Raw genomic sequence first — 16,282 nt, forward strand, 5'->3', positions numbered from 1 at the left:
ACTTCTTCAACACGTTAATGTTGAGGCCATCCAGCTCCTCGACAACACGGATCTAGCTAGAAGACTCAAGAGGAAGAAACCCTTCGAGTTAGTTAAGTGAAAAATAGTGCACGGTGCAAGTGATGGTACAAGTTAAAATTTGTGCAATATATTAACAGAACCTAGGGGATACTATCGAGTTTGTCCTTAGTCTTAAGTTTTTTAGTAGTAATTTAGGTTACAAATAAGTTGCTCATTGATCACATTATTTGATCAGATTGTAATGTCCTTAAGCATCTTATTGGTGTTTAATAAATAAAAAAAAACTATAATGGTGATTCACGACGCCGACGTCTGTCGTAATTAAACACGAGTTAACAAAATAATATTTTATTTTACATACATTTTTTATAATAAAAAATTAACAAATAACTTCCAAATATACAATGAGTATTTTTTTAATATCTAATTGAGCCTTTAAAATACAGACTTATAATCTAGATAACAAAATCATAACAGCAAAGGGGTCAGATTGACATTTTTTAAATAATTTTTATAAATCGTTGTGTTATCACTTTAGTAGAAATAAGAGAGAATTTCTTAAAATTTGTAAACTGTATTGGCAGTTTTAAGAGAGTTCATGGAAAATCGCTTGTCTTGCTAAAAGTATAATTTAATAATAAATAGAGATACAGATGGTGAAGCAAATCTAGATAGTTGGTTCAAAAGGATACTAGAAAGGCTGCAATATATAAATTCAACATAATTTATACAATAAGTGTTAAATAAATGAATACAATAAAAATTAATTTATCAGCTAAAATCCAACTTAACGTTATCATGATCCCATTCATCGAAACATTCTCAACCTCATCTCATGTTTTCTTAAAAAAAATAAATAAATATTTTTAAGTAGTTCCCCAGAAGGTTCTCAGTCTTTCTCAAATGTTCAAATATTGAACAAAAATTTGGCGTAAGAAATAAAAATGTTTAGCTCGCTTCATAGTAATTTTGATTGCTTCTAAGAAGTCTGGTAGGAAGAATCTTTGGCGAGCTCTTTCTTCTTAATACGAGGATGAGCGAAATCATGGTGATGATGGCTGTAAGTAGGGAGCCATATTGTAGAGCTAATTTAATGGATGGTACGGTAAATGATACTAGATATATTACATCTAGTACATCTTGTGGGATTCTTTTGTCATCTAGTACCTGTAAAGAAGTAATAAATGTAGTTTTATGTATATATTAAAAATTTAAGTTTAAAAAGAATTATTTCGTCGCACTATATGATTTGTGTGATTTATTTATTAATATCTAGAGTTAGAGTATGAAAAATAGTGCGAAATATGGCAATAAACGGCAACCAAGACTATAATTATTAAGAATCAGCTTTTAAATTTAAAAATAAATCAGAATAAGTAATAGAGGCGTTTGGGATGTGGCTCTATCAGAGAATCCTTAATATCCCGTGGACTCACTGATCACAAATGATCCTCACCAGAATAAAGCAGAACCCAGAGGGAATGACCATCATCGCATCTCGAAAGCTGCAAAACTTCGGACACATTACGCGAAATGAACCCATACATGCCCTCCTATCCTACAACACATCCTACACAAAAAAAAATTGGAAAGCAAGGTCCAGGCAGAAGAAAAACATCCTGGATAATATTCATACTACACTAAGCGTTAAAATTAACGCACCACCTTAAAAATGGGACATTTTTAATGTCTCATATTTCCTAAACCTGTTGTCCGATTTTAGTAATTTTTTTAATATGTTATATCTCTATTCATCAAGAATATCGGTGTAATAATATTGTTGCTAAACAGATAACTGTAATTGTATACCGGGTGTAACAATGATAGTATGTGTTTTCCTCTAAGTTTGGAACACCCTGTGGAATATTCTAGCGTATATAAAATGTAACCTTAAGTTATCTTAACATTTTGCTTTTTGATTCATTCTCTTATGTTGGATAATAAAAAAGTTAGGTACTTTAACAACTAGCAACGTTTTCCATCAACACGGGGTGTTTCTAAATAAGTGCGTCAAACTGACGATTTATTTATTGCCCTAAAACCGGTTGAGATATTCAAATGAAATTTGGTAGGTTTTAAGAGGTAGTTATTGGGTATTTTTCGCATACAATTAAGAATTTTATATTCACCATTGGCGTGCATACGGGTAATATGACCGGGTAATATGACCCGTATGCACGCCAACGGTGAATATAAAATTCTTCTTTGTACGTCAAAAAATGCCCAATAACTACCTCTTTAAATCTAATAAAAATTTCATTTGCATATCTCAACCGGTTTTAGAGCAATAAATAAATCGTCAGTTTGTAAGAAAAAATTCAACATCCCGTATCTCGGAAACGAAGCATTTGCGGACACATGTTTATAAAGTAAACGGTCATTATTTTTTCATACAGAATTACCCCTTAAAGTTTGCCGCACTTATTTAGAAACACCCTGTATTGATGAAGAACGTTGCTGGTTGTTAAAGTATATAACTTTTTTATTATCCAACATAATCAAATAAATCAAAAAGCGAAAAGTTAAGAAAGCCCAAGGCTACAGTTGAGTTAAAATTTCAATATTTTATATACTCTAGAATATTCCACAGGGTGTTCCAAACTTTGATGAAAAAACACACTATCATTGTTACACCCGGTATACAATGACACTTACACTGTTTGTGTAAGTATATACAATACATATACAATGACCCGGTATACTATCTGTTTAGCAACATTATTATTACATCGATATTCTTGAAGAATAATTCTATAAGATATTAAAAAAATCACTAAAATCGGACAACAGGTTTAGGAAATATGAGACATTAAAAATGTCCCATTTTTAAGGTGGTGCGTTAATTTTGACGCTTAGTGTATTTAGAAGTAAATGTTACACTCCTTGTCTATGGGCATAGGCGGACTCAGTGAAGTAAGTTAGAAACAATTTTTTTATTACAAAACCTTTCAAGCAGATCAAAAATGAATAACCATTTTCAATTTCGTTTCGATCGACTAAATTGAAAATGGTTATTCATTTTTGATTTACATTTACTCTGATTAGAGTACAAAGGGAACCATTCTCGTTGGAACTTTACCGCGCTGAGCAGATGGGACGTGAATTGTAAATTGTGGAATTCCCTCATGTTCCTTAGTCTCAGCATCCGTATGGCTTGCAAATTGTAGAAGCCTCGGAGGTGTAACTAGAGAAGGTTCCCATTGTTTTCGTTCTGGTGGGATGTAGAATAGCATTATGTTGTTTTATATGCCATTAGAGTGAAAACTTAGTCTTTTTGTTAGCAGTTGCCGCTAGAGCATCTATGCCATTTCGTTCGTTGCAATCCGGGACTGCACGCTGAGGTTTGTTTTGGTTGGATCAGGGAGAGCAGCATATGTGCCTCCTGAAGAGAGACTAATAAGTTTCGAAACCGGTAGAGGTGCTTGATGCACTCTCTGATTGGACTAGAATATGGTTCGGCTGTATTTTCGTTTTGCAACGAAATTGAAAATGGTTATTCATTTTTAAAAGTATATTAATTTAAAATGCAAATACGTTAAACTGGGTACAAACTTTACCTTGAGGATCTCATGAAACATCACGTCTCAAATTTGCAATCCAATAAAGATATAAAAATTTGAATTTTACTAGTCGGACCAGGCGTACCCATAGATAGTAAAAAGATTGAAAAACCTCAGAACTTGGTTTAACACAACAACAATATTTCCATGAGGATCGCCACCATTTGCACTGGTATATTTAGGTATGCCATATATTTATATATGCCATATCTAGATATGCTAATAATTTTGTAATATGGCAGATAAAATAAAAACCAAATAAACGTATTAAACCAGCATATTTATGTTTTTTAATAATTTAAAAATACTGTTCTTTTGAGATAAAATAGTATCAGCTATATAAGGCAATCATCTGGCCTACATAAATAAATTATACTTTTACAATCAAGATGCAGTAGAAGTAAACAAACCAAGACACGTTAAATGCTACTAGGAGCACTCCCGAATCATAATTTACAATGAATATACATTGTAAATCCAAAATCATGGTTTCCAAAGTTTAGACATTGTAAATTATGATTCGGGACTGCTCGTAGTAGCATTTAACGTATCATGGTTTGTTTATTTCCAGTGCATCTTGATTGTAAATTTAGTCTCGGGTAATCCCATTGATAACAATACCAAAAATTTAATGTGAGTAATCTGTAACACATAAATTAATAACAATTTTTAAATATTACTTACCGCTTCCAAATAAGCGATGGGTAACAACATGCCATCTTCAAACATGTCTACCTGAGAGATCCCTCCAGCTTTTTGGACCTGGACGTTAACCTGCATCATGTTTCTTGCAGAAATAGCGAACCCAAGCGTAGGGTGGAGGTTGAAATATGATTTAAAATCTCTTTCAGGGTGTAGACCAGTAAAATATTTTGTTAGACTGGGATCGCCTCTGTGAAAATGAGGATGAGACACGAACACTGGTGAACCTGGAGTAATATAAGACACGTTAATGATTATGGTATAATAACAATATATAATATGTTATAAAATAACCAGGAAAGAAAGATCATTAAAATGTATTAACAGGTAAAAAAAATTTTCTATGGCAGATTATCTTTCTTTAATATTGGATAAAATCGGCTCGGTTTTACTTTCGTTCGCCGATAGTGAAACACCAAACTAAAAATGAAACTTTATTTCTCTAAGAACACACTATACCCAAGAGCCCTCAAATTTCTACTGATTGACCAATCCTTATTGTGCTACTGGTCTGACGGTTAAACGGATAATAATTATCAGACTACATGTTGCCTGTATGAGGTGATACGAATGAATATATTTAAAAGCATATCTGGTCTGTATTAATTGACTCGACTGAATGTATTTAAAGCCACATCTTGACTTTTTGAATTGACTCGAATGAATGAGTTTAATGTATCCTTTTCTTGGTGGCACTAGTGTTGGGGTCAGGGCCCACGCGACTCACGAACAAAGGTTTTTATTTAGTCATCAAAATAATGTGCCATAGCCGAAATTATTGTTTACGATTTGTAATAATCAACTAAATTAGCAGGTTGCACCTGTAATTATACAATAACAAATTGCGTTAGTATGATATACGGGGTGATAAAAAGACTGTTTAATATCGAGTATGAAAATTGAATGTTTGAGATTAAACAAATATTTACTATCTTGCACTACTTTATTTGTAAAAGAAATGCAAACAAGATTTTGCAGTTGTTGTAAAAATAAAGTAGTGCTTTTATTAATTTGAGTTCTTGTTCACTTCTAAATTTTAATAATATAACACGTCTTCACAAGCCACCCATACCTCCAGGAGGTGCAGAGATTTTTTCAGAATAAACGTTTGAGCAGGGTTCTAAAATTGTTGACTTGTGACATGTTTGGGTTAAATGTTAAGGTACGTATAGAATAAGCGCCGAACACTTCACGCCGTGTGTGAGCTACGCGTTCGTGGCGGGTTCGTACGTGTTAGTACGTGTTTTCAAGTGGCACACAAACGGTGCGCACACGATCCAACTTCTGTCGGCGCCACGAACGCACGGTGCACACACGGCTCGAAGTGCGCGGCGCGCATATCTATACATACTTTTATGTTGTTTATATGGGATTAGTCACGGTTAAGTTGTGATGACAATTACACAGTTTATCTAAAATACTTAACGTTTCGATTTTCACTCCAAAAATAATTTGTTGATAATAATATAATAGGCTCCCATTTTATAGCGCTGACGTGGCTTTGGGATTATAGCAGGGCAGTCTGCTATATCTAGGGCCTACGGTATACACGGAAGGTAACAGTAGGCAGTGCTTCAACCGCCTATCATTACTCCTGGTTTTAACCAAGGTACTCATTTTATTCAGGTTGAGTCGACCTGGGGACTATAGATATTTTTAAAAATGTCCAGATGTTCTCGCCGGCGGCACTGGGATTCGAACCCCGGCCTACCTGCATAGAAGTCAGACATATTGCTGCCTGAGCTACACTCCGGTCCAACATAAGTTGTTGATATGGTATATAAAACCGCCAAATTGTTATTATTATTGAGGTTGTGTCATATTCTTGTCAACAAAAAATTGTACCTTGCCTATGTGGTTGTAGGCAATAACCAGCTATTGTTGGAAAGATGTAAGTATTGATGTTTTTCACTCTGTGATGCAACAAATTCTGATTATTTTGTATATTTGTGCAATAATTCTGTGTGTTATGTGATTTTGTGTTTTTAAGTGTTTGTAGCAATAAGCTTTTGGCACACCTAAGTTAGTTTTATGTATTGTGTGCAGCATATGTGTAGTGTATGATGGAGATAAAATATGTGTTACATGTTTCCCTGTCCTTTATTGTTGGTATGTTTTTTTGTTTACTTCTTATTTAAGTATTGGCAACCATAGTCTGCTATATTCGGCTAATTGATTCGCTACACATTTTTCTTCGTTCAGTAGGATGGGGGCTGCTTCCTTGATTTTTCTCTTTATCGTGTCAGTTTTATTGATGCATTTTTCCTCCGTGGTATGTGCTCATTGGCCCAGGAATGTTTGCATATCTGTGATTTGTCGAAATCCCTGTTTTTGATATATATTTTATGTTCTTTCGTCCTGACGCTTAATGGCCTTGCAGTTTCTCCCACATAGAAATTGGTGCACTCATAGGGTATTTTGTAGATGCTATCCTTTGACCTCTCCTGTGTGTTGTTCGGATAGATTTTGGACAGGATGAATCCGAGTGAGTTAGTTATTTTAAATGTTGTTGTTATAATTATTGTACTTATTTCCTATCCTTAATTTGTCTGATAATCCATTACATATTATGTCCTTGAGTCCTTTTTTCGGTGGTCTAGCTGAATCGCTTGTGTTATTTTGTTGTTTTCTTTCTGTCAATAGTATGTATTCTTTTCAGTGTACTATAGTATCTACTCTTTCCAATTCCGAACATGCCTTTAAATTTCTTTCGAAGAAGCTGATCATTATGTTTATTCTGTACGTCGTTAAATTTTTCTACGACACATTTTTCTTTTGCTTTCACTAGATACCTGCTTATAACTTTGGATATAGATTTCTTTATATTTTTCGTTGTACCGGATCATATGTTGTATTCTGACTGATTAATTACTTCTAATATTTCGTTTGTCGTCATGTTTTTTTTTCACTTTTTATTTTATGCTTTTGAAATTATCTTGATTTTAGAATTATTGAGATTTCTTTTAATAGTAACAAACATAAGGGAAGTTGGGTAAGATGAAATAAAAAGTTAAAGAATCCTGCAGTTAATGAAAGGACTGGACTAGCTAAAATAAGAAACATCTGACTGGTGGCTAGACAAATACAATACCAAAAAAGCCATACTTTTACGTACCATAGTTGCATGCAGTTGCGTTGTAAACACCTTTCAGAGGACATTGAGCGCTATCCATACTGCAAAAACAGCCGTTTTCGGGTTTCTCATCAGCGGAGTCGAACAAGTCTTCTGGGTGTATGTATTGATAAACTGGGACTTTACCGTCTATCACGGTGGTTTCTGTGTTAAAGATTAGAGGAAATCGTCGGCATCCTTCAGGGAAGAGATAATGAAGAGGTTCTTTTTTCTGGACTTTTCTTGGTGGGTGTATTGCGCCGTCTGTTGATTCGATACTAGAAATAATATAAAGGAGTCTTACAAATAGTACTGATTTCAATGTATTTTAATTTTTGTATAATTAGTTTCTAGCTTAACTATTTTTTGAATTTAGAGAGTTTTCTTTATTGACAATATTGTTTTGTTATTTTTGAGAACTTTTAAGGGATAATATTATTGGTAAATAAAGGGATAGCAAAGAAATACATAATATATAAATTGTAAGTAAAAAAATATTACAGTCCCCGAATATCTATTACAGTTAAATTCAGATATTATAAAAAAAAATACAGGAATCAACAGACTTCAATAAAGAAGAAGAACTTTGCAAAAGGTGCAGAAAAGAAAATGAGTGAAACGAAAATGAGAAAAAATTTGAAAAAGTGTTAAAATTGCAAAAACTTAAAATCCCAACTAAAATTATTGCAAAAGGGCAACTAATATTAGAGTCGTAGATTCGTAATCAGCCATACCACTAATTTCTGCAAAATTTATTGACTAAAAACAAATATTAAAATATTCCAAAATTCCAAGTATACAGTAGTTAAACTTCTAAAATCTTTAAATATTGAATGGGTTGGATGTGTGAGTCCATACTAAGTAAGTAATGAAATAAAAGACGTTCTCACAATCAATTTATTCACATCAGACGGCCGGTCTCGCTGTCTATAAGATACACAATATCATTAGTAAATCAGTCACCTTTCATTATTAACGAAGAAACTTTAAAATCAGGATAATACTTCATTAGAAGAGACGGCATCAGTGGTATATATTATGGTAATTACAAAAAATTCTAATAAAATATATTTATATAAAAACATATCTCTCAACGGGGTGCCAACGAATTAGAAAGCTATAAATCTGTGGTGTTATGGCAGAAGTTGATATGTCCAAAAAATCGTGTTTTTGGTTTTCAAATATATGTACTCTAAAAAGGATGTTTAACAAGGTGGCATAAGTAGATATGTGCCTAAGTGAAAAATGAAGGTGTTATATGCAGTGGCATAAGTTGATAATAGATCACAATTAAGAAAAGTTTATGTAGCCAGAACATGATTATGTTACATATCAAGTGATAGTAATAATCAATAATTTGTAAATACTGATACTAATTAGTTTTATCTTTTATACTATTAACTTACTATGTACCAATACAATATATATTTGTTTCTTAAGTTTGCAAATAATTTTGTAATTGTTACCAATTTAATTATTTTGATATGTCCTACCAAAATAAAAAAAAAGATGGCAAAAGTTGATATTATGTTTTCCCCCTCCGATTTCCCCCCTCCTATGTAATAAATTGTATTTGAAAGTAAAAAATTGAACAGGGCAAGTTGTTTTTTCAAATTAAAAAAAAAGATAGCAAAAATTGATATGTTTTCCCGCTCCGATTTTTCGCCTCCTATGTAATAAATTTTATTTGAAAGTATAAACTATATACAGGGTGTCTGCGTAACTTGGAACCATATGGGAAACTTTTTTAATATCAATTTTACGAAAAAAAGTCATTCTTTATAAAGTGCTCTGAATAGTCTAAAACCTAAGATGCAATCATCAGATACCCAATTTTGTCAACAGTGTACGAGGTATGTCAAAAAATATGAATTTCGTTCAAGAGCAAACTACCTTTATATTTCAAAATATCAAAAAATTTTATTATGAAAAGTTATTTGTAATTAAAAACCATATTCAAATGTGCAATGACAACCTTCTACTTGAAAAGAAAATCTGAAATTTTTCTAAATTACCGATTCCGAACATCATTTTTATTTATTAGACATGTATTAACTATTTTATTAATAATTTTAGGAAAAAAAGTTATTCCTCATAAAAAGATGTACATGCTCTAAACCTCAAGATGCAACCATCAGTTATCCAAGTTTGTTAATTTTATACGAGGTGTGTCAAATAATATGAATGTCAAATAATATGATTTTGAAATTATTTCTTAATTCATATTATTTGACACACCTCGTATAAAATTAACAAACTTGGATAACTGATGGTTGCATCTTAAGGTTTAGACCATGCACAGATTTTTATGAAGAATAACTTTTTTTCCTAAAATTATTAATAAAAGAGTTCTTAGATGTCTAATAAATAAAAATGATGTTGGGAATCGGTAATTTAGGAAAATTTCAGAAATTTTTTTCTTCAAGTAGAAGGCTGCTATTGAATATTTGAATATGGTTTTTAATTACAAATAACTTTTCATAATAAAATTTTTTGATATTTTGAAATATAAAGGTAGTTTGCTCTTGAGCGAAATTCATATTTTTTGACATACCTCGTATACTGTTGAAAAAATTTGATATCTGATGATTGCATCTTAGGTTTTAGACTATGCAGAGCACTTTATAAAGAATAACTTTTTTTCGTAAAATTGATATTAAAAAAGTTTCCCATATGGTTCCAAGTTATGCAGACACCCTGTATAATACTGTACATATAAATTTGTCTAATATCATTTGGTTCACATATTCGAGTGCAACGATTGGACATATCAACTTTTGCCATAACACCACAGAAATATTTGGAGACTTTGATAACATGTAATCGAGCAATAAATTTTTTAAATACAATACTCAAATTGACAACAAGAATTATTATTATAGCGACCAAAATAAACAAGCGAAAAACTCTGCAAGAGGAATAGCAAGGATTTCGGACAGGAATATCATGCACGGATGCAGTATTTGTAATAAGGCAAATAAAAGAAAAGTCGCTGCAATAAAACAAACCAGCATATATGTACCTGATAGATTTGAAGAAAGCGTTTGATAGAGTGAGAATTCGGGACGCGATTCATTTATTATATGAAAACGGAATGTCACTGGATTTAATAAAAACCATTGAGAATATAATATTATATTCTTATAATATACATTATATAAATATAACATAGCTATGGTAAGATGTAAGGGAAGACTATCGCAACCTAATAAGTGTGAAACTGTCATTAGACAAGGAGATTCGCTGGGCCCATTAATATTCTATCCGATAATGGATGAAATAATAAAGAAATTTAAAAAAGAAGAGGATATAGAATCTGAAAAAAGGAAATAAAGATAATCTGCTACGCTGACAACGCCATAATAACAGCCGAAAATGAAGATAACCTACAGAGATTAATTAAAGAATTCGAAGACACGGCGCTCATAATATACAACATGGTGATCTCAACAGAGAAAACTAAATCGATAGTACATAATATCAGTAAAACCGAGACGATGTAAACTGGTCGTAAATAACAAAATAATACAACAAGTGATGGAAACGTAATACTTGGGAATAAAACTGTCGAGCTACGGAAAAGTGGAAGAAGAATTGCTCACATACAAGATACCTCACAAGATACCTCAAACAAGTGAACATGGCGAACAGAGTAACAGGATTTCTCAACAACACAATCTATCTAGAGAAACAAATACCTTACAATAATAATGAAAACCAGGATATATAAATCAACAATAAGAACGATAATGACATACACAGCGGAAACAAGAACAGATACGGCGAAAAAACAAGGACTGCTAGAAACAGTAGAAATGAAAATCTTACGAAAAATATCAAACCAAACTCTAAGAGGCAGAGTAAGAAGTGAGGAAATACGAGCGAGATGTGGTATAGAAGAAATAAACATGTGAACCAAAAGAAGAAAAATAGAATGGAATCAACACATAGAAAGAATGACTCAAAATAGAATAGTACGAATAGCAAGAGACCAATCGGCAAATGGAAGATCATTGGGACGACCGAGGAAAAGATGGTCAGACAATGTCAATTGAGGCTAAAAACCGAAGTAAAACAGGCATTGAGCCTATTTATAAAGTAGGAAGAAGAAGAAGAAGACGAAGAAGAAGAAGATAACATGTAAAACTGTTAATTTAATCTATAAAATGAAGAATTTTTTTTTGAAACCTTACTTCTCAAATTACCAAATAACAAAAAAGTTATTACATTTCTCTCAACTACTGTTTGGCTATTTAAGTAAAATTTTATTTTATAATTATTATATTTTCAATTTACCTGTTACACTGTCCTCCAGCAAAATAGTTTAACTCAGTTTCTCCATTAAATTTTTCTACTATCCCCAAATGATCAATATCATCTTTTCCATTATTGATAGTAATTCTGTATGGAGTTTGACCGAGTTTCTAAAACAATAAAATGGCAATATGAACTTTTAACATACATTAATATATTTTAAAGATAACTTCTATAATTTATTTGATACTTATTCACAGAACACCACAGATCTTAAAATTTTTCTAAATACGACTACGAGTATTCAAAATAGATATTAGCTATGATATAATATCTACTTTTTAGTAGATAGAGTCCCTCTTTATATTAAGTAAAATAATTGGTAAACTTCTAAATCAACCGTCGGCAGCAGGAGGACCGCGGTCCGAACCGAACCGCGAAAGGTTGAACTGCTCCCAATTTGGCCACTATGTTTGGCTCAACGTACATTGTGCGAAACGTCTTTCTCAAAAATGAAATTTTTGAAAAACAAATATCGCTCCCGATCAACAGACGCCCACCTCGAAGATACACTTCGAATTTTCTGTGTCGACTCGAGAACCAGACCACAAAGAACTAGCTCAAAACCGTCGTTGCAATTTTTCGCATTAATTTAAGGTCTCTTGTTTTATCGTTAACAATGTACTAAAATACTAATAAATAATATGTTGTCAAATCGTTATCCTTTGGTTTTTTTTCTAGACCTTGTTAAAATTTTCTTCTAGTATCCGGACCCCACATAAAAGTACTTGCCGACTCCTGTCTAAATGGTTCTAAATGGTTTTATTCTGAAAGTATTTAAAAAATTTAAACTTTTTAGACAAAAATATATTGCAAAGTTATTATTCAAAATCTATTAAGTCGATTTTAAGGAAATTTGTTGGATGGTTTTATAGACGATCGGCACATCCCTAATTTGAGGCTTAGAAATCGAAAAAGTGACCATGATAGGTGAATGGCAAATTTTTATCAATATTTATGTTTTCGAGGTCGCTGAATCCGAATATAAAGTTAGTTTTAGCTAGAATTGGTGGAACATGTTCAAAAATCAAATTATAAGCAATAATGCGCAAAAAAAAATTAATTTTGATGATTTTTCAATTTTAACTCGCAGTATCTTTAATCCGTGTAAATATTTCCTTTTGAAAATTTTAGGGCCGGTTTTTCGAACGCTAATCAACATTGATCACTATCAAATACTTAATTACTGTCACAACTGTCAATGTCAACTTTGGTTGGGTTGCCGAAAACATAATTATTGATGACAATTATGAAATTAGTTAATCAATTATGTTAATAATTGTTATGTTAATTGACTAACTAATCTCATAATTATAATTAACTATGTTTTCAGCAACCCAACCAAAGTTAACATTGACAGTTGTGACAGTAATTAAATATTTGATAGTGATCAATGTTGATTAGCGTTCTAACAACCGGCCCTTAGGGCCGGTTGTTCGAACGTTAATCAAAAATGATCATTATCAGATATTTAATTACTGTCACAAGTGTCAATGTCAACTTTGATTTTGTTGCTGAAAACATAATTATTGAGTACAATTATGAAATTAGGTTATCAATTATGTTAATAATTGTTATGTTAATTAATTAACTAATCTCATAATTATAATTAATTATGTTTTCAGCAACCCAACCAAAGTTGACATTGACAGTTGTGACAGTAATTAAGTATTTGATAGTGATCATTGTTGATTAGCGTTCGAACAACCGGCCCTTAGTGTATCATCTCTGATGTATTTACATAACAATGAAAGGTGTCAGAAAGGTTTAAAAAAATTAAAAGGGGAGTTGTTAATTTTTAAATATTTTAACGTCAGATTTCGTTAGTTTCATGTTTACTTAAAAAAGTTGAGCAACAAACTTTGTAGTTTATAATTTGAACCAACATAGCATTAAAACATTAAGTAATAAAGAGGTTTTCTGGAAAATTTTATGCAAAATATGTAATAGAAAAAAAGTTATGTGACTTTATAGACGAGTAGGAATCCCCCCAAAAAACGCTTATTTCTCAAGATACTCACCACGGTGTGGTGGATGGCTAATTTGGGTCACACTTTATATCTTTGATGGTGCTGAAAACGAAAATAAGTTCATTTTGAATTTTAGTTGGGAGAACATTGTCAAAATCTCAATTTTACCCTAATAATAAAGAAAAATTAAATCACATTTTTCTAAAAATTAAAAGTTGCACCATTTTTTTTCTATCAAACATTTTGTTCTTTGTACCCTATATTTTAACATAAACTTGATTAAAAAGCTGAATTAATAAGTTTGTCACTCAACTTTTGCGCTTAAACTTTGCAAAAAAATATTAAAATGGATTAGAGTTGTAGCGAGTTAAACGCAAAAAACGTAATTTCATTTTTTTTTTTTCATTCTAAGGGTTAAATTGCAATTTTGACAATGTTTTCCCACTTAAAATTCAAAATAACCCTCATTTTCGTGTTCAGCAGCATAAAAAACACAAAGTATGACCAAAATTAGCCGTTTGCCACACCGTTGTCCGTATCTTGAGAAGTAAGCGTGGGAGTGACGCTCGTCTACAAAGCCACATAACTTTTTTCCTGTTGGATATTTTGACATGAAATTTTCCAGAAAACTTCTTCAGGACTCATATTTTAATGGCACGTTGGTCTGAATTTTAAGCTAAAAAGTTTGTTATCCAACTTAAAAAAAACATGAAACTAACGAAATCTGAAGACGAAATGTTTAATAATTAACAACTCCATTTTTGATTTGTTTAAACATCTCAAGCAGATCTCATTGTTATCTAAATACTTCAAGGACAATACAGTAAAACTTTTGAAAGGAAATAAATATTTACTGCAACCAAAGACAGTGAGTTAAAGTCGAAAAATAATCTAAATTTATTTTGCGCATTTTTGCATACAATTTGATTTTTGAACATAATCCTCCAAATTTAAGGACCTCCTAAGGTATATGGACCAAGAGGACTTTCCATCAAATGGTGGTAATTTGAATCTCATATTATGCGACGTTTCGTCTCTCGGTAGTTCATCATTCACTACAGGATCTAAAGCTACTGCATTAACTGACGGTTGTACTTTTGTAACGGTTATCATGCTCTCCTATTCTTTGATCTTCTTTTCTAGCATTTCCTTATTGTCGTCTACTCTTTTCTGTATGTTATCGAATGTTCTAGAAACTTCTTCGAATTTTTCGTTGTTCTGTTTACAAACCTCTTTAATTACTTGGGAAGTCTCGTCAAATTTTTTAGCAACATTTTCGAATTTCTCGTCGCTTTTTCTACTACTAACTTCTTCAAGTTTTTCGTTGTTCTGTCTACAAACTTATTCAAGTTTTTCGTTGTTCTTTATAGAAGTTTCATCGATCTTTTGAGAAATGATTTCGAATTCCTCATTATTTATCTTAGACGTTTCATCAATCGTTTGAGAAACAGTTTTTAATTTCGATAAGATTGCTTGTTCTGCTGACTGGAAGTGGAACGTTCTGGATCATCTCCGTTCTTCGTGAGGACTTCCTCGAGTTCTTGTGGGACTTTCTTGGTCCCACTGCTGTCTTGTAAGTTCTTGTAGCAACATCTTTGGTCGGCACACACGTACTTTTCAAAATGTCTTTTAAAAGTCTTTCCGAATACCGAACAATCAACGCACTTTAATTATTCCCGACGAACAAAGTTCAAAAGTCTTTCCGAATACCGATCAATTAACGTCACCTTCGTGACCTTCCACATATACCGCGCGTCGATTCCACGTATGTCGTGCTTCCGCCAGAATTTTCTCCGCTTACGTCTCGAGGTACTACTTGCGGCAGGTGATTCATTGTTTTGCTACAGTATTATAAAAATGTTTTAAGCGAATTACGAAGGTCCTACGTGCAACCTAAGTGATTGAAAAATATTGAATAATAACAGACTGCCCACCCCCTTTGTTGTATTTCTTGCTATGTTGCAGCAAGGATAGTACCTATATGTATTTTCAAAAAAAAGTCTTATCTCATACAAAATTTAATTATCTTTAGTTTATATCCGTACGACTTTGCTTCAAAATGAATCGTTTTATACTTATAAGCAAAGCAAGAAAAAAAAATTATATATCTAGTAATTTTAAATAAAGTTAATTTTTTAATTAATGTTTCTGCATATTTGAAAGATAGCCTATTATGTCAATTACTATTATTGAAGTGCCGCCTCTCACATCCACAAATAGAAGTTTTTTCACAGATCCGCCCTGGTCTCTTAGATAATTTACTAAAATATACTTACGGGAGCCAACACACCCATTTGTTGCGGAATATTATCAGGCATAAAAGTTTTAGCTATATCGTATAAACGATCTTTATATCCAGTTATAAAGGAATCTGCAGCTTTCGTCAAAAATGGTTCTTCGTTCATTGTCGATAGCAAACCAGAAAATGCCAACCGCTGAAAGTAGTTGTTTGGCTTAGTAAAGGCAGCTCCACTCTAAAATAAAAAAGAAAAAATTTAGTACATATGTAGGTACATAGAGTATGTACACACAACCAAACTTATAATGAATATTTCCCATTATTTCGTGCGAATTGAAAAAAACGAACACAAGAAGTCAAAAAA

At 32.1% G+C, this 16,282-nt stretch overlaps 1 protein-coding gene across 2 annotated transcripts in view; it reads right to left on the minus strand.

Moving 5' to 3' along the window:
* Positions 1-353: 353 nt before the first annotated feature.
* The window catches only part of LOC126881394 (scavenger receptor class B member 1-like), a 66,782-nt gene continuing 50,853 nt past the window's right edge, over positions 354-16,282 (minus strand). For both annotated transcript variants that reach the window (XM_050645646.1, XM_050645647.1), the window contains exons 5-9: positions 15,956-16,153; positions 11,692-11,819; positions 7,399-7,673; positions 4,266-4,510; positions 354-1,188 (exon numbers count right to left, since the gene is read on the minus strand). In XM_050645646.1, coding sequence (XP_050501603.1) covers positions 970-1,188; positions 4,266-4,510; positions 7,399-7,673; positions 11,692-11,819; positions 15,956-16,153 — 1,065 coding nt within the window. In that variant the 3' untranslated portion in view covers positions 354-969. The remainder of the gene's footprint in view (positions 1,189-4,265; positions 4,511-7,398; positions 7,674-11,691; positions 11,820-15,955; positions 16,154-16,282) is intronic.

This window comes from Diabrotica virgifera, chromosome 3 (genome assembly GCF_917563875.1).
Source record: "Diabrotica virgifera virgifera chromosome 3, PGI_DIABVI_V3a".
In the NCBI taxonomy this organism is placed as follows: Eukaryota; Metazoa; Arthropoda; class Insecta; order Coleoptera; family Chrysomelidae; genus Diabrotica; species Diabrotica virgifera.